At 39.2% G+C, this 18,404-nt stretch overlaps 2 protein-coding genes across 3 annotated transcripts; both read left to right on the forward strand.

Annotated features, from left to right (window-relative positions):
• Positions 1 to 1,806: 1,806 nt before the first annotated feature.
• sncb (synuclein, beta) lies at positions 1,807 to 16,775 on the forward strand. 2 transcript variants are annotated; one of them, XM_014993666.2, is made up of 6 exons: positions 1,807 to 2,068; positions 3,122 to 3,254; positions 8,134 to 8,163; positions 9,500 to 9,585; positions 13,438 to 13,524; positions 15,875 to 16,775. In XM_014993666.2, the coding sequence occupies exons 2-6, from the start codon at positions 3,134 to 3,136 to the stop codon at positions 15,902 to 15,904; spliced, it is 354 nt and encodes a 117-aa protein (XP_014849152.1). In that variant the 5' UTR covers positions 1,807 to 2,068; positions 3,122 to 3,133; the 3' UTR covers positions 15,905 to 16,775. The 2 variants fall into 2 exon arrangements, with proteins under 2 accessions (XP_014849152.1, XP_087865843.1); XM_088009717.1 differs by having other exon boundaries at positions 1,807 to 3,254.
• Positions 16,776 to 16,956: 181 nt separating this feature from the next.
• Positions 16,957 to 18,395, forward strand: adirf (adipogenesis regulatory factor). Its single transcript, XM_088009718.1, has 3 exons — positions 16,957 to 17,205; positions 17,316 to 17,378; positions 18,021 to 18,395. Exons 1-3 carry the CDS (start codon positions 17,127 to 17,129, stop codon positions 18,122 to 18,124), a joined length of 246 nt encoding a protein of 81 aa, XP_087865844.1. The 5' UTR covers positions 16,957 to 17,126; the 3' UTR covers positions 18,125 to 18,395.
• The last annotated feature ends 9 nt before the right edge of the window (positions 18,396 to 18,404 follow it).

Raw genomic sequence — 18,404 nt, forward strand, 5'->3', positions numbered from 1 at the left:
AAAAATGATCAGCGTGTCGTTTTCACATAAAACCACAAGAGGGCAGAGTACGCTCACAAGAAAACAAGCCGTTACAGGACAAACCAAAGGAGCACCACTGAACACGCTTAATGCCCTTTTATGCGACAAGTAAATGTATTTTAGTTGATTAAATACTAACTAAAAAAAATACTGTCTTATTTAAAGATGTTGATTGAAAAATTGACTGCGGTTAATTGTGTTTTGTTTTCATGTTGCCCAACACGTACTCCACCGGACATGGCGGATCAGCACCACGGACAGTGACTCATTTCAGTACCAAGAAAAGCTCGCTGAAATCTGTGACTGTGATTATCAAGGGAATTTTATTTTATTTTCTTTAACTAAATTTCAATCTTTTTGGGGTGATTTCGCGAATCTGTGGCGGTGTGGTTTCAGAAATAAAATCTACACCTTTTCTTCAACCCTCCTCTTTCCTTTCTAGGTCACCTTGTTGCAGAATGTGGCACATTCTGGTCAGATCCACGCAACTGGATGAAAACTGTAGGCTGCCCACTCATGTCTGGGATTTCCTCAAACTGGGAAGGGGGGCGCTGGGGGTATTTAAAAAAAAAAGAAAAAAGGCAGGATTTCGTTTCACATGGAGGATATCGTCACTGGGCGTATACGTCAGAGATTGAGGGTTTAAAAAAAGGGGGAAGATTAGAATGGGGGTGGGGGGAATTTAACCCTTTTTCATCAACGTAGTAACATGGGATGGCAATCAGCAGGACTGACACATGTAATGGGAACTGGTCTGACTAATCTGAATAAAACCTTGTTGAATACTGCCTGTTGTACCAGATGTACTTTTTCCATTTGTATTTCATTTTAATCGATATGCTGTGTTTACCCAATTAAGGGATGCATCTGATGTGCCATCAAGTAGAATGGCTCTAAAATTGGTGTCCCAAACCATATCTTTATTTAAGAGCTAGCCCAATAGCCACCAGCATTAATCCTCTTTGGTATCCCCACATTGTGCATTTAAGAGATGTACTGGAGTTAATTAGTAAGTCAACACTGAAATCTTTCAGTTTAAAAGTATGACAAACATGAACTAGTTTGCATTATTTATTAGACAAACAGGTTGGACAACCAACTGTATTGGTAATTTTCTTAGAAAGTGAAAACTGCCAATACATGGTGCTGGTTTGGATTATGTCTCCGAGAAGAGAAACATTTCAAATATTTTTTGATCATTTTTGCATCATCACAGCAACTTGTTTTACAATTCCCTATCCATTCATCAAAATGTCTAAACTGCAGATTGTGTTTCAAGATTGTGTTCAGTCAACCCTAATTATTATTTACCCCCCCCAAAAAATAAAAGCTATTTTAACTTCTACATAAAGATCAGACAGAATTATCACCCATTTGCTCGTTTGAATGTAAAATAAATGATCGTTGTCTATTGCTCTGAATTACTTGCAGCCAGTTTACAAGGTGCATCATGTTTTTTTAGTTCAAATAGCAAGAGCAGAAAAATATTCAGTCGTTGACACAATTTTCAAACTGTGAAGTAGTGCATTTGTCCTGTGGGCATTCTGTCAAATGAGCAACTCAGAACGCTGAAAATCCCAATATTTTGTTTTGTTTTGTTTTGTTGGCTATAAGTTCAAAAATGTAAAGTTATAACTGAATCTAGAAAACACAAATGTGCGCCGCCTTCACGCTACATTTATCTACTGTGTTTGACGTGTGTGTGTATGGGGGGGGGAAGCAGACGATGAGACGGGCTTAGTTAAATTGATTTCCTGTGCAGTAACATCTGGACTGATCGATAAAGAAGGGAACCGGTGAGGGAAGAGAGATGAAACTGAAGAGGGAGGAGGAGGGGGGGAGGGCAGCGTGAGGAAGAGGAGGAGGAGGGCGGCATACGTGATATTCTGAGCCGCACTGTAAAGGGGGCCGTCCCTGTTTAGTGGAGATCTGCCCGAGGAAGGCCCACCTAGAGATCATCTGAAGATATCTCCGATTCAGACGATAGTTTCGCGTGCGGGTGTGACGGGACCATAAGGGGACAAGTCGAAGGCGATCTGCAAACGAGGTAAGGGACGACTCTCCATGTGCCCGTCTCATCGTTCATGTTGACGGCTAAGCGTATAGAGGTCACCACCATTTGATGGCCATGCCTGGGAGCGTCGTCGTACATAGTAAGGAAACCGGTTTGCGTCGTGCATTAAGCAACCCGGAGCTGGGTGAAGAAAGTGGACGTATGTAAATTTATAGACCGCGATGGATTTGGAGCACGGCGGGGGGAAAATAAAATTAAATAAAAAAAAAAAAGGGGCTCGTATGTGTGTAAAGACGGATGGAGACGTGATGCGAGGTGGACGTGGTGTAACTTGATGCATATAATTTAGGCTGCAGATGCTGGATGAAGAATGCTTGACCTGCACCATCCAGAGAGAGTCTCTGAAGGGATTGGCGCCTAATATTAGTCCAAGCTGTTAATCTGAGGCTTTACGCATGTTTTCGTTTAATAGTAGACCGTTTCTTGTATTGGTGATTTAATCGTGCCTCCCTTCGCACAGCAACGTGGCCCTTAAAATATAAATTAAGTCCAACCTCCTGATATAATGTAATATAGTATACCGTGTAGTCCCTTATGTGTAAAACGGGCCAGGTGGAGTCCTCTGTCTTCTCGCTGCCACTTGGAGTAACATTTAATTCGAGCAATAATTAATGAGCGCTTCCATGATTAGCCCTTCCATTCAAATATATTTTTCCCTATAAATATTTCATGCACTGACATGATTTTGAAAAAAGGGGGTTGAATGCATGAGTGAGCAGAGAGGCTTTTTTTTCTTTTCTTTTTTTTTTCTTTTTTTTACCACTGGCAGCTGACTGAACTGCAGCCGTCACGATCTACCACAGGAGGCGGTGCTGCCTGTTTCACCACCTCCAACTGGTGTTCCACTAAATTACATCAAGGCTTCATAAAAAAACACAGCTACAATGCAGTTAGCCAAGCACTAGGATGCAAAAAAATACACATGAGCGATAAGGATTTAAATACATGTGGAGCTGGAGCTTATTTTGTACGTGTCATTTAGTCTGTGATTGTCACTGACTGCTCATATGGTCCATCTATCCACAGTACTCGGCCAAGATGGATGTGTTTATGAAGGGTTTGTCTAAAGCAAAGGAGGGGATGGCTGTGGCCGCAGAAAAGACCAAGGAAGGAGTTGCAGTGGCGGCGGAAAAGACCAAGGAAGGAGTCATGTTTGTAGGTGAGGTGCTCTCAGAGTGATGTTTGCTGCTTAATTTCATGCAAGTGCATCTAAATGTGCTGTGAGACTGTCCTTCTACGACCAATACAAGAAAGACATGTTTCTGCATTTCGACCCTTCTTCAATATTTTTGCACAAAAAAATAAATAAATAAATACAGTAACCTTTCTTACTGAATGGGTGGAAGTCCTGTTTCTTGCACAAAGTAATCAGGAGAAAGAAGAACCCGCATGGGTTTAATATTCGGTCAAATTTGTATTCCAGCAGGAGGACATTTCCACAGCTCTTTGCGACTAATTCATCATCAGACGGGGAGATTCATCATATTCCTTATAACAGAAATATGATGAATCACCCAATCAATGCCTACGTTTAACTAATGTCTGCAGAGCAAAAATGAGTTGGAATATATTCCAGTTTCACATGAGATCAAACGCAGCAGCCCAGCACTTGCTCTAAGTTTTTAGCTGTGCCATAGTCGTAAATAATGCATCAGGTATAGGAGAGGTTTCATGTGTTTTTTTTTTTTTCTTGCATCATTTGCGTGTTTAAATGTTATGAGCAGGAGGTGGAAACAGGGTTGGGGTGGTGGATGTCAAGGGGGAGCTCTTCACCCCGCACAGCAGCAGATTACAAAAGGCTGAGCCTGCGGTCAAACCACCTAAACAGACAAAATATATATATATATATATATATATATATATATATATATATATTTTTTTTTTTTTTTTTTTTTTTTTAGTACAGGCTGATTTTCTTTAACCTTGCTCGTATTTACTTGCCCAAGTATTTGCATCTCTTTTTTTGAAATGTAGCTTACAAATTTGTAGCTAAAGTCTAATGCAATCCAAAATATTAAATAAGCATGCAAAATATATTGAAGGGAAAGTAAATTAGAAATTGATATTAGTAAAAAAAAGAAAAAAAAGAAGCTTTTATTAAGATTTTGGTGCAAGAACAATTATTTCTGCATAATATGATATGTTTTGTAGCATACAGCTTCAGTAATGTTCTTAGTGTCATATGCTGCTATGTAGTAAATACCGTATTTTCTGGACTATAGAGTGTTCCGTACTATAAGCCGCACCTACAATTAAAAAAAATAAAAAATGAAAATGTATATAAGCCTCATCGGGCTATAAGCCGCTGATATCTCCGCCGCTCTCGGTTTTTCACAAGAACACAGAAATATTAAGGACTTTATTAATATGCATGGTTCAAAGCTTGGGAAAAAAGTAGCAGCTTATAGTCCGAAAAACATGGTTCTTTCATATAGAACTATGGTAAGAAAGACTTGATCCTCTCTTTATTTTAAGATCTGTTTCTTTGAGTCATTTTTTTTTTGTTTCGGTGTTTCACTCTGCCACTTTTGAATCCAAAGAGTTGATGTTTAAAATTACATTTAAAACACAACATCATAGAGGAAACAAAAACTGATGCATATCTCTATGTAATGACTAGTTATATTAATTTTAAATACTCTGGGGATTATTAAATACATGTAAAAAGTCACAATTTTAGGGAACTGTTTTGGCTGTTTCTGCAGAGGTTTTACTCGTTCTGGAACTTTTTCACATTTTGTCACATCATAGCCAGAGACTTCAACATATTACATCAGAATTTTATGAGCTAGACCAATACCAGGAAGTGCATAATTGCTGATTGGAAGAAGAAAGATAAGTAAAAATATGCCAGGCATATTTCTTCTTATGCCTGGCATGAGAAAAAATATAATATAGGTGAACTATTTAGAAACCTCTAAACCTCTAAATAGTTCACCCATTTCACTTCAGAAGTCACCTAGCTAGTAAATAGAGTCCACATGTGTTTAAGGACAAGGACAGCATTTATAAACGAAGGAGCAAAAGGGACCCATGGTGTCTCTGGGGGAGCTGCAGACCCACAGCTCAAGAGGGATAATCTTTTGACAGGACAACTATCCATCCACAATTTTCTGCTTATCAATGACTGGATTATAGTCCAGGATCAGAGAGACACTCTCCAACTCACTCTGGGGATTCCCAAGGCGTTCTTTGGCTAGGAGGGCTATACAGCCCTGAAAAACCTCCAGAGTGAGGCGCGCCGGGATTAAAGAACAGCAGCTCTAATCTAAGCCTTCCCCGGACGACGGAGCTCGTCTCCCGATCTCTAAATCTGAGCTTGCTTCCATTTTGCAACTGTGCTCTACTTTGTGTTGGGCTGTGACATGAAATCCCTCTAAAACACATTGAGATTTCTGGCTGTAATGTGACACATTATGATGAAGTTCAGGGAGTAAGAATAGCAGTGAACCCCTCGCCCCTCTGAATTCATCAGCTTGTTCTGGTTATTCTGCAATGGTTAGCACTTTTTGTTGCATTCAGAGAACCTTGCCTATTTTTAGCCAACGTTGTCAGATTTGCCAGTCTATAGATGACATCCTACTACCCAGCACATTTAGCACAGTGCCCCCCGACTTTCAACAGGACTCCAAATATGTCAGACTGCAGTCACAACATGGGCAGACTCATTTCTATTGTGCCCACACTGAGCAGCAAGGGGGGGAAAAAAGGGGCAATTTTTGCTTCTTCTCTGTTGCTGCATGTTGGGCCTGGTGGTGCCCTGGAAAACTGCTTATGTGTTTGCTCGGAGGCTCCTCTTGGAGGAGGGGTAGCAGCGATTTGATTCATCCGAGACCTTCCTTTTGACAGCTGCTGCTACTGAAGACCACCCACCCAGCTGAGCAAAATGAGAGAGGCAAGGAGGAGGAAGCAGCATGCAATTCACGTTGCAGTAAACAGGCAAATTCACTGATTCATATACCACATATCTAACGTAAGAGTAGAAAAACTTACGTATCGCTTCTCTGGATCATAGCTGTTACATCAACGCTTGGCAATTCTTTTCTGTGCTTAAATATTGATGATACTAATTATATTTTTAGTCACAGAAGTCATAAAGTAAAAAAAAAAAAAGTACTTGCTAAAGATGTGCAAAATCCCTTAGATATAATTAAACTTTTATTGTGGCAGTATATTCTCACTCTGAAAGAATGGTCTGCCATCCTCCGCTGATGGGCTTTTAAGATTTTCTTGCCACGCTACTTTATTTGTGTGGCGGTAAGATAAACTTAAGTTCTTGTCTCGCCACATTTGTCAGAGTTCCAGTCGTTTTGAACACTTATCTTACTTAGACATTAGTAAGTTTAGGGAATTGTTTTTTTTTTGTTTTTTTTGTAGCTATTTTGAAAAGTAGCTATGAGAAATTATCCACTGAGCAATATTTTACGTTTAATTCAGGAAGACAGAGAGTCTTAGATTACTTCTCAAAAGTCCCTAGGCTTTCTGATCAACAGAAGCACTTATAATTTGCATTATAAGATGTTTTAGATGCAATTATTTTAGGTTCTTGGCATGTTTTTCTGCATATGGCTCTTGAGATTTTTATTTATTTTTTTTGTGGAAAGCAAATGTTTCTTGAAATCCAGCATTCAAGAGTTTGTGGCCGATTTCTCATCAACTCTGATTTCCAAAAGGTTGCCAATATTTTCAAATCCAAAGTTTAAAAGATTTCAACAGAGTAACTTCCTGTAATGATCTATATCTCTCTCTCCTCCTCCTCATTTTCTTCCAGCCTAAACAAGACAGATCTGTTTCCTCTCAAGATTTTTACATATCTCTGGTTCCTCACACTTCATTTAAAACCCCTCAGTGACTGGAAAAAGCCAAATTAAAATTGTCTTCACTCAGTAAGAGCATTCACACCGAAGGTGTTATCAGTGTAACCTGGCATGACTGACACATGTTATATCAGAAAAAGATATATATATATATTTGCATTAACGAATGGCGAGCCACTAATAAAATCTCATTGTGGCTTATTTTTGTTGTTAGCATGTGCAGCTGTGACTTTTAAAGACTTTTTAAGCATCTCTATCAGGAATAATAATAATTTTGGGGGAGATTACAACACATATTTAAATACAATAGTAATATATTGCAGGTTACTAAAAATGATTAGCCCTTCCATTCAAATATATTTTTCCCTATAAATATAAATAGAACTTTATTTATTTGGCCTTTGCTCAAGGCTGAAAAGCCAAATAGAAGGAGTCACTCCCATTTCTTTATTGCATTTCTTTCTAGACTTAATATTTTGTTTCAGGGTGTTTTATATAACTCTGTATTTCACATGTGTTTCCATGCATGTCGGTATCATCTTGATATTCCAATCACAGCTATGGTATGTTTGCACCACTCTGATATGTTTTCTTTCAGGGTTCAACTCTGCACTTCATCCACATTTGTCTTTTCTCAGCCCTCAGTAGCCAAAAGAAGGGTGTGCTGAGCACCACGTAGGATGACAGGCACTGAGTGATCAGTAGGCACACAGTAGATTGCCTTAATAGCTTGATGGAGTTCAGCGTAGATGAATGAGGTCTACCAAAGGTCAGAGACTTGAACAATGGCTGCGTCGTAGTTTAAACTGGCTATAAAGTTTTATAACCTGTCCCGGTATAACCACTGAGAAACCTGAAAGGTTAATGCTTCTCGTTTATATCATGCGGTCAGTGATGAAAAGTTGCACTGTTTTACTTCATTTTAAGCTAATTCTGTTTGGTAGTGACACTTCAGATGTAATCAGAATAAGTACATGACCATCATGGAAGAACCTCAGAAGTAAATACTGGAAAGCGTTCAATTAGTCAGGCTACGCGTCTTGACGACAACTGGACGTAAATTGAAATGCAGACTGAACCGGACGACTTTCAGTTCAGTTTACTGAGACAAAGTTTAGCAAATATGTTTGTTTTTTTTACCCAAGCAGACACGAGCAAAGAGTTTCCGGAGGAGTCGAGTTCATTTTCTGAACAATTTTCTTCCCTCTTTCCGTATTTCAGGTACCAAGGCCAAAGACAGCGTGGGCACAGGTGAGGTTTCCGTCTGTCAATAGCATGTTAATAGGAGATGCACAGACGAGAGGTTTTGTGGACAGTGTCTGATTGTGTGCAGCTCACCCCCTTTGTGTGGGCTAATAGCAATAAAACAATGGCTTTCACAGAAACAGTTGGACGCCACAGAGCTGCTTCTTTCTGAATCAATGAAAATGTACAAACACAGCAAAATTCATCAGGTTATGAAACAGAGGTTTCAAAGCAGCTCAGAAAGAATTATGCTGCATTTCTTTACATGAAAGATTATATCTTTGTAACTTTTCTCTTTCTGTTTTGCACATCTTGAAATGTTAAGAGCCATTTCACAGAATACTCAGTGAAATGTCTCTTTGTACTACTTTTTTTTTTTTTTTTTACAGAATCCACTCAAAATCAATATCAGCCAATTCCAACCAAATGTTTGAGAAAAAAGCTCCAATTTCTGATCAACTGTTAAGCTGATAAATCTTTTTTTGAATACATTGATCCTAAAAGGAGCAGGCTTTCTGTGAACAATCATAAATCTTTTTACCTCCTAGAGGTGGAGGTAGCAACACAATGTGCGTAAGGAGGAGCGGTCATTACACAGCTTCGCAGTTTAACAGGATTTCACCTTCAACAAAATTATCCCAGAGGTGACACCCTAAACTGTCTTTAGCGGTTTATACTTGCATTTAGCGTGGTTAGCAGGGTTAGCATTGCTAGCTGCTAGCTGTGTGTATTCCCTCTAAATAGACCCTGATACTAACTATGGGGTTTACAATTTTCTAATTCGATGTCCTCCAAGAGACATAAAACTGGACTGTTGCAGTAACATGTTCAACTTATGCTGTCTGGAAAGGTCTCACCTCTTGTTGTTACTGCAGGAGGAGTCAACATGCCAATTTAAAAAATATATAATTTACAGTTTTTCTTGATCATTGACTTAATTTCTCAGAAAGTAGCTAAATCGTCATTCTTCTGTTACAACTTCCCCACCAAAGAGTGTTGTTTCTAGCACCGCATATGAAGGCTTAGGTGTGGTGTGTTCACTGACTCGACAAAAGATTGGATTTTTTTTTTTGGTTTTCAATCGGCAGTCAAGTGTAAAATCAGCAGACTCCAGATGAGTCCCTGCTTATCTTTCATTTTAAAAATGTCATTCTTACACTAAGAAATAATCATTTCCTTATTGTAGCAAAACCTAAATCGTTTAAAAGCTCTCTCATTACGAGGCTAAGTGAAGGTCAATTATGAAACACAAGAGGACAGCATTTTGCTTTTAGTGTATCTGTAGGGTTTAGCATGATAGAGTTACATTTGTGTGTGTGTGCGTGTGTGTGTGTGTCTGCAGTGGCTGAGAAGACCACCGGAGCGATGGGGAACATCGTTGCTGCCACTGGTCTGGTGAAGAAGGACGAGTTCCCGACTGACATGAACGTGAGTGCAGCGGGTCTGTCTAAAAATCCCCCATCATATGAGACATGGATTTTTAATTTTTTTATTTATTTTTTTGCTGAATTGCCGTAACCATAGATGCTAATGGTGACCAGCATCCAGAGTCTAAAATCCTGTTATGGTTAGTTTATGGGTCGAAAAGAATCTAAGCGCAGATCTATTACCCGAGGCCGGCGTCTCTTAAGAAGTAAATTTAATTTCACAAAAACGCTAAGAGTTTGTTCAATTTTAATCCAAAATCAGAACAAGGCCTGTTGTTTGACTAGACATCACAAGACAATGAAGAAAAAAAAGTATTTGAAACACAAAGAATAAAACAAAACCGTGGATCTTAAAGGGACAGTAACACATACTGAAAAGCAAGTTAAAAAGCATGCAACCGAAGTGAAAATAAACTTAAAATAACAAAAACATAAAATGTCTGCTCTACACAAACTACTTTGTGTTCTTCCATTCAATGAAATTAATTAATTAATCAAATAAAATCATACTTGTGTTGTCTTACATTTCAGTCACACAGTTAAGCAGGAAGAATCTGTTGCCAGCAACTAAAATGGTAACCTAACCTATTATCACTGTGATGAAACCAATGAGCCAATAAAATGATACAATCGGTGAAGATGGGTTACTTTAAATTATTCCACTCTACATATTTAGTTCTCAATGTTCTAATTGTGACTGAAATTTGAGTCAATTATATTTAATGGTTTCTTCACCTGGTACACAAACTGGTCTTCCACTGTTATCAAAGTCACATTTGGCCTAACTATTCAGATTGTCTGTGAAAAGGTAAACGCTGGTCTTTTCTCCACTGTTTCACTAACATAATAAATCTGACAGCTTGTTCTCTTTGCCCACTCAGTGGCTCGATGCATACGAGTGATAAAACAGCAGACTGTTACACTGTTCACGCTGTATTGAGCAATTTACTCGCACTGACACACCAATCACTCAATACATTAAAACAACCCCGCCAGACATTTGAAAATTAACAAACTATAGAAGAGTGCCTTATTGTCAGAACGGAGTCTGAACATTTCTGTCAAAGCTAGTTATGTTTTTTTTCTCCTTAAATGTGGTTCAGGAAATATTAGTAAGTCATACTAGCTGCAGGATGGATATTGAGACGTCGCGCTACAAATTTTACAAAAACCTTTTCACATAAACAGACTTAAAAAAGTGTTTTTCACACGTTTTAAAAGCTTCAGGAATGTTTTGAGGCGCATAGCAAAGAGTAAGAAGAGATGAATGAGTTCAAAGCACCTCTAATCTCAGTCTAATCTAATCCATCTCTGAGATTTGCTGACTAACTCTTCTCAGAGGATATCCTGCTAATGTCTTGCTGGCTTATGGACACCTTAAAAGGTTTTGAGGAGTTCATACAGTTTCAGTAACAGTGAGGGACGTGGTTGGCTACATAGCTAGAAAAATGAAACGTAGAATCTTCTATTTATACCTTGAGAGCGCGAAGAAGAACTTTTTTAAATATTACGATATGAACATTTTTGTGAGCGCCTGAATGAAATGTTTCTACTGTGTCTACGTAAAGACATACAACCAATCGTAAAATGTTATCAAAATCAGTTTATATCTCGTTCACTTTTTCACAATCGGTGATCCATCTGATTAGGTGTGTCTTTGTGGTGGTATCCCATGGTGCATCCTCTAAGGCCATGTTAATCTCATTGGTGGATTTGCAGCAAAGACACTATCTTGCCAGAGCACAAAGGATTACAGCCTGTTCTTCCTCTGTGGCCTAATTGACTTGATTAGTGCTGGGTTTAAAAATAAATGACGTGTGACCCACTAGCTTTGTTTTCAGGGCCAGCCAAAGCAGGTGGGGCAAAAGCTGATGCATATTGTGAACAGTGTCCTTTTTCACAACATGCATCAGCTGCTCAGGCCAAACCTGGCAGCGCTGCAGTAATGAAGTAACACAAAAACCCTTTGAAATTATTTTCCCTCTCAATTCAAAGACAGATATTTAAAATCTTCTTTGTTTTAAAGCTACAGTGTCATTGCATTAACACAAATGTCTAAAACAAACATTGGATATGATGATTGATCCATTTATTTTATTTTGATAGGTGAAACGCAGACTTTATGGGTTGACCATGTCAACAAGTAATGCCTGTGGATATGATGAACTTTGTTCTTTTTACTCATTTTTACACAAACACTGGGTAAATTTGTGGTTGGTCAATTATTTGTTTGTATTAGCAAACAAGTAGCTGTTTGCTACTACAAACTACTACTGCGGCAGAGTTGAAAAAGTTGGTGGTTGAAGTGTTTTCGCAGCGCAACACACAAGTCAGCCAGTGTGGTTGACAAGCTGTGGTTGAGGCGAGCAGGCAGTCCATTTCGTCATCTCCAACTCACATCATGGAGGACTTCTTCGTAAAAAAAAAAAAAAAAAAACTGCAACAAATTGGATGTTATCACCTTAGAAGATAATGTTTGGTTCCTAAGAGAGGAGAAATGTGATTGCGACTGGTTGCAGAGTTTAATCTTGGGATCTTTCTGCATTACGGTAAACTCCTGTGATCACAAGTTTTGTATTTCCACTGAGGCCTTCAACACAAGCAAAGATGATTTGCATGCAATCCACATAATCAAGACTGCTGCTCAACCCATGAATGAATTGTCCTTACAAATGTGGTTTAAAAGGAAATAAAGAGGCTTTTCAATGGATTCATTCAGACTAAAGTGGTAGGCTGAGCACCTGCTTTCATAATCAACGTGACAAAATTCACTTGCTGGTGTTCATATGTTTGCTTTTCATATGCTTGACCACCCATCTTGACTTTAGGCAAATACAAGTACTGTAAAATTGAACTGTTGTCATGAAGTACAACATGGAGCTACATCTCTATTAACATCTTTTACAGCTTCTTAACTAATTGACCAAGTGTTTGTAAGTGACGCAAATTTCTAGCTAATTGAAACAGAAGCTACGGTTAAAACCATATCTGAATGTTAGATGAGAAACAGCCCAATATTAACCAATTAAAATTATATAAAAACACTTCCAGTAATATTTATGCACAGCATCAGCATGAGCACATCCTGAAAAAAAATAAGCATTGTTCTCAGTCTTCAGTCTGATATTATCATTGTGGCATTCGCTTTTTTCTTGTAAAGTGGGAACTTGGATCTGCTTGCCAACGGCTGATGGTGTCGTCCTGGACATGCATGTCATGGCAGTCATGATACTGTCCTGTCATATAGCAACCGTTTCTTCAGTCAGAGGCTTTTTTTTTTTAGATTTGTTGCAAGCCTGACTGCTTCTGGAGCTCATTCCTGCCCACAGCAATTACATCCACAACATTTAATTTCCCTTTCAAATAAAGCATTGAAACTGGAACACAGGGTCACGTGTGAGACTTTCCTAATGCAAACTGACAGAAGTGCTGAAATAAATTTCTGCAACTGTTTTAATATTTTAGGCACGAGGCAGCCATGTTGGATTTTGAGAGCAGGTTTGGTTCTTCCCAAAGCTATCTGACTTTTCATTGGGTTTGATCTGAAATTGGAGCTGACTTGTACAACTAAGTGAAATACAACATGCCACAAGCCAAATGTAGAGATTTTCATGGGTTTAGAGCTTTCCGTTGTTTTTTAGAGCCAAATGGTTGCATGTCTGTACTTTACTTTTCTTATCCCAAAGAGAAACCGAAATCGATCTCACAACGAGAGACACGGGGCTTTATGAAGAAAACATTTTACTATTTAAACACATGTCAAAGCACGTATCTTCATAAGCCAATATGTTTAATTTCTGCTGCTTCTGTGAATCTGTTCCCGCCTCATTTTCATCTCTCACCTTTCCTGCAGCCTGAGGAGTACGGGCAGGAGGCCATGGAGGGCCAAGGAGAGGCGATGCTGGAGCCAGAGGGGGAAGCATATGATGAGTCCCAGCAGGTAACCGGCACAACATAAGCCACGAATGTCTCCTTCATGTCTATTCTTTCGAAAGTCACACGTCACCGTGCTCGCATGAACCAGTGACTGTACCACAGAGAGCATTTTTTGTGTGTTATGTAAAACACTGGGTCGCAGGCGGGGACGAGTCCATTCACTTACAGTAGATGGAGGCGCATCGGTATTCACATGCGTTGCATTCAAGCTGGATTGTATTTCAACAGCCCTCCACATTTGCCCTCCACTTGTCTTCCTCTCAAGCACTGAGGTCGCAGTTCTTTTTTTTTTCTTTTCTTTTTCTAGGAATAATATCGGAAGACTTTCCCAGCCATTTGTCACAAAGGGTACATGGAGTACACTGACTATACCACCACCTACCAGCAACAGAGTGTGTGTGTGTGCGTGTGTGTGCGCGTCGTCGTTCTGTTCATAGATACAGGCAGGATGTGAGTCCGACACAGATGGTTATTTTTGGAATTTGACTGTCAGGGGCAAGACAAACTGTGCAGAGTCAATGGCTTTGAAAGCAGATTTTAAATAGCCTCAGTAGTAAATACCCCACAACACAGATTATATGGATAGTGTTACAAGTAAATAAGTCATGATTTTCTGGGAGTTTTAGTTAAGATAAAAAAAAAAGAATAAGGAAAATTAGATAAGACTTGAAGACCTTACAGTGCAGTTACTTACAGCTGTTTTTTAATTTTATTTTCTGCTAGGGCTAATATATGAATAATATTAATAAATTCTAATTGAATCCTAGAACAGGCTCCTGCAGGCATTAGCATGCATCATCCTTGCTCTCCTCTGTCTCGTCTTTCTCCCACTCCTCTGCATCTCTTTCCCCTCCCCCATTTTCTGCTACACAAGCGATGTGCGAGCTCTGTCTCAATGGGTGTGGCGATGACGCTCTGTGCCTTCGTGCATTGTGGGTAATGTCAGGGTCTCCCTGTGTTGTTGTAAATGTGAATTCTTACTGCTGCACAGTGAAAGTCGCCTTAAAACACTTTTTCAAGGCATCATCTTTTTCGTGTTGCATTAATTTTAAACCAGCAGAACTCATGTGCATTTACCGTTTGTTTTTTTTTCTTTTGCGCTAAATAGAGCAGTGTACATTACAAGCAAATAGGGAATGTGCACACAACTCTCCCACCATGCTCATGCAGGATTGTGCTGCCCTCTGTTGGCTGGATCACTGAAGCTCAGTTACAATAGAGTGACATCACTCTTGGCAATGAGCCTGTAATATATATCCCCATCTACATTTTAAGATCCCCCTCAAAGTAATGCTCCTTTCTCATCACGGGGTTTCAGTTGTGCAAATGAAACCCTAATCCGTCCATCCATCCACCATCAGTTGTGAACAAAACACCAAGGTACTTATGGGGTAGTATACAAAGTCGACTTTTTTGTGCTTTATGTGTCTCTTGTGCTATATGCGCTTGTTGTAATATTATTCCCTCATCAGAAACATACCTGGAGTGCTGTTTTTGATCCTTTCATTCGTGTTTGCGAAACCCTTTGAATCTCCCCATGGCAGCCACTGGGGGATGCCAGAAAAGCTTGCTCCTCCTTGGCACTTCAGTCTGTATTTTCCCCACTCAGCTCCACTAGACCAGCGGCGGTAGAAATTTCCAAACACCTGATGGAGCTGAGAGTCTGCTGAGCTTATCATGCAAACGCTCCTACAACTCATCCTAAATGGCATAGCGGAGAAGTACTGTTGTGACGACGGGCTTCTTAAAGAGAAAAGAGGCTAACTTCATGGTGTCAGATGCAAAGTCAAAATGTTGTTTAAGTCATGCTTGATATAAATCACATTTTCATAGCAACTTAAGGCAACAGCTCCTTGACTGTCCTATGAAATGGCACTATTTGGCTGGAAATCACTGCTTCAGACAGCGTCTGACCTCCAATCCAGAGGGGGCGGTGTGCCTTTTTTCAGTCGAGAACCATGGACTCAAACTTGAAGTGTATATGTGTACATATATATAATAATAATATATACACCTATTTGTATGTATATATTTGATTTAGACTGGCTCCACAATCCCATCTAAATTGCAAACATATAATCCTTAATTTGTTCTTTTATATTTTACTTCCATGCAGTCTAACTTTCCTATCATCATATAAAATGGATCTTTATGCGTTTTACCATTGAATCGTCAGATAAGTTTGTTGAAATTTGACCAGCTTCTTTTTTTTTTCTTTTCACACATTACGTACTCTCTCAGACACTCTTCTCAGTAAAAGCAGCTTGGCAATACCACCAGTTAAAGTCTTTATGTGCAACAAATGTGACCCGTCTATCTCTCACATTCGTCTCCTTTTTCTTCTTTTCCACCAGGAGAGCCAGGACTACGAGCCAGAGGCATAAATGCAAACGTCCAAACCACCATCCAACCAGCAGCACAATAACATTTCTAATAATAAAAGGACAAATGCTGAAACTATTACAATTATATCCCTGTTGCAAAAAAAAAAAAAATCCAACAAAAATGACAAGCATTCCCAGTGAAAAATGTTCTTCCTTCAAGACAAATCTTTTAATATTATTATATATTGTAAATGTCATGTTATTAATGTAATGTGTTGGGTGTAGGTATTTATTGAAATGTAGGATTCGTCTTCTCGGTCTCATTTCCTTGATTCCCTCCCAATGAAATGAGACCAGAGCCGGGACTTGTGACTTTGTACACGTGCGTATCTGTATCTAGAAATGTGCAATAGATGTTCATCAACTTCCAATGAGACATTGGGAGTGGGAAAAAAAATAACAATAAATGAGTAAATATGACCTGTTGCAAGCAGATATGAGAACAATAATATCTTAAATGTCGATGATGCCTGTTTGTGTTTTCTTTTTTTTTTCGTTTTCTTCTTTTGGATTTCTTTGGAGATGAGCTTGTTTTTGAAGTAAGAGTTTTTTACATCGTATCTTTATAGTTACTCGTGAAATCATTCCGCTACACTATCTGTTAGAAGCCAACAGAGTGTACATGTTTGTGTGTGTGTGTGTGTGTGTGTGTGTGTGTGTGTGCGTGCGTGCGTGCGTGCGTGCGTCTGCGTGTGTGTGTTTGTGTGCAATAAAAATTTTAACAAGTTAAAGTCAATATATTCTGTCTTGGAATCATAATGGTTGTCATATCAATATGTGCTTTAAATTGCAGGTCTTGTCACTGTAAAGGTTTCTGTGTTAAGCCAGACAACAAATCCTCTGTAAATAAAAAGTTTGAAAAACAAATGTACTCTTTGCATTCTTTCTCTGCTTGAAATGACTGTCTGCCTCATTGTTCAGCATCGTTGCTTGTTTTGTTTTTTGCTGTCTGGGGGTTTGGTCTGGATGTGGAAAATCTGCTGAGTAGGCTCGAGCCCCCTGGCAAGAATGCTGTCATTCTTAGGATGCCAGTCTGAACCAGCCTTTTTTTTGGGGGGAGGAGGGTTTTATCTCAGTTAATCCATCTGGAGCGTGCTGGCTTAGGGCTCAAATAGGTGGGTGGGTGTTTTTGTGGAGGGTGTGGGGGCTGTATTAAACAGTCCCTCCCGTCCCTCTTGGATCACACAGATCTGTGGAAGCTGCAGAGTCAAAGACGGGAGCCATGGCCTCGTTTAAGAAGTCCTTCGAGAGCCTGAAAGGAACGAGCCACTCGGCTGCAAAGGGGGTCACGGAGACCGCAGGTACAATCACACGGGGCTAATCCAGCAGCGTGTCTTATTAGATGTGAAATGCTGGACACATTTTCGGTGTTTGAGGTGAACTTCCAATAGATCTTGTGATGTGTTTCCAGTGCAGGCAGCTCAAGAGGCTGTACAGCAGGTGGCAGACTCCTCCAAAGAAACCGTTAGCACAGGTAACACATTGCTTTCGCCATGAATAGTTTTAATATGCAAGTTACTTTGAAGAAGTCAGGTTTTTTTTTTTCATAGGTTAATTTAAAAAATACAAAAAGACATCTTTCCCACACCAAGCGATTTGAGCCTTCAGATAGAAAGTCACTTGAATTATTATAAAACCAGTATTTACTTACTGTATGTCACTTGATAGTAAAATAAAAGTTTGTTAAATGTCTTTTTTAGAACTGGAGCATAAGTGAAATGATTTCTTTACACTAAGAATTAGATTCTGTGCCTTGCAAAATGATTCCTACCCCTTATATTTTGTGCAGTTTGAGAGAATGCAACAACAAAATTCAATGTACTGTATTGAGATTATATAGACTCAAACAAAGTCACTCATAATTGGGAAGTGAAGAGAATATATACTTCACTTCCCAATTATGAAAAATTAACTCTGGAGGAGCTATAGAAATCCACAGCTCAGGAGGGAAAACTGGCAGACAAAACATCTACTATGAATGTTTTGTCGTGAACAAATGTTTAGTGAAATTTTGCCTAACTTTATTTATTTTGTTATAATGACTTATTTAACATCCTGAGGATGTTTCTTCATGTTTTCTTTTTTTTTTTTTTCTATATGTTTTGACTTGTTAAAGCTGCACAAGAAGCCAGCAGGCAGACTCAGGCGGTCATCGGAAAAGCTGCCGACAAGGCCACGGACACCATCAAGGAGTTCGGACAGAAAATGGAGCCCAAATGAACAGTTCGAGCTGAACGTTTGATGATCCACGATGACTCTTAACACAACCAATCACTTGTGGGATAGAAAATCTTAAGTGTTTTTCACACACACACACACACACACACGCACACACCCCCACACACACACGAGCGAACATTCCAGCAAGGAATCTTTTACGAAATGTGTTTTCTTCCAGTTTTCTGCTTGAATTGATTTTCACTCTTCATAACACATTCGAGGATGTACATTTATATTTGGCAAATAAACAGAGAACAACTTCTCCCCTAAAGTTCATGAA

Source organism: Poecilia mexicana, unplaced genomic scaffold (assembly GCF_051168715.1).
Source record: "Poecilia mexicana isolate PSO_F unplaced genomic scaffold, ASM5116871v1 scaffold_10, whole genome shotgun sequence".
NCBI lineage: Eukaryota > Metazoa > Chordata > Actinopteri > Cyprinodontiformes > Poeciliidae > Poecilia > Poecilia mexicana.

Coding starts and splice junctions, on each gene's coding strand:
- sncb (XM_088009717.1), top strand. CDS start 3,134: ATGGATGTGTTTATGAAGGGTTTGTCTAAAGCAAAGGAGGGGATGGCT. Junction 8,164..9,499: donor CAAAGACAGCGTGGGCACAG/GTGAGGTTTCCG, acceptor GTGTGTCTGCAG/TGGCTGAGAAGACCACCGGA. Junction 13,525..15,874: donor CATATGATGAGTCCCAGCAG/GTAACCGGCACA, acceptor CTTTTCCACCAG/GAGAGCCAGGACTACGAGCC.
- adirf (XM_088009718.1), top strand. CDS start 17,127: ATGGCCTCGTTTAAGAAGTCCTTCGAGAGCCTGAAAGGAACGAGCCAC. Junction 17,206..17,315: donor GGGGGTCACGGAGACCGCAG/GTACAATCACAC, acceptor ATGTGTTTCCAG/TGCAGGCAGCTCAAGAGGCT. Junction 17,379..18,020: donor CAAAGAAACCGTTAGCACAG/GTAACACATTGC, acceptor GACTTGTTAAAG/CTGCACAAGAAGCCAGCAGG.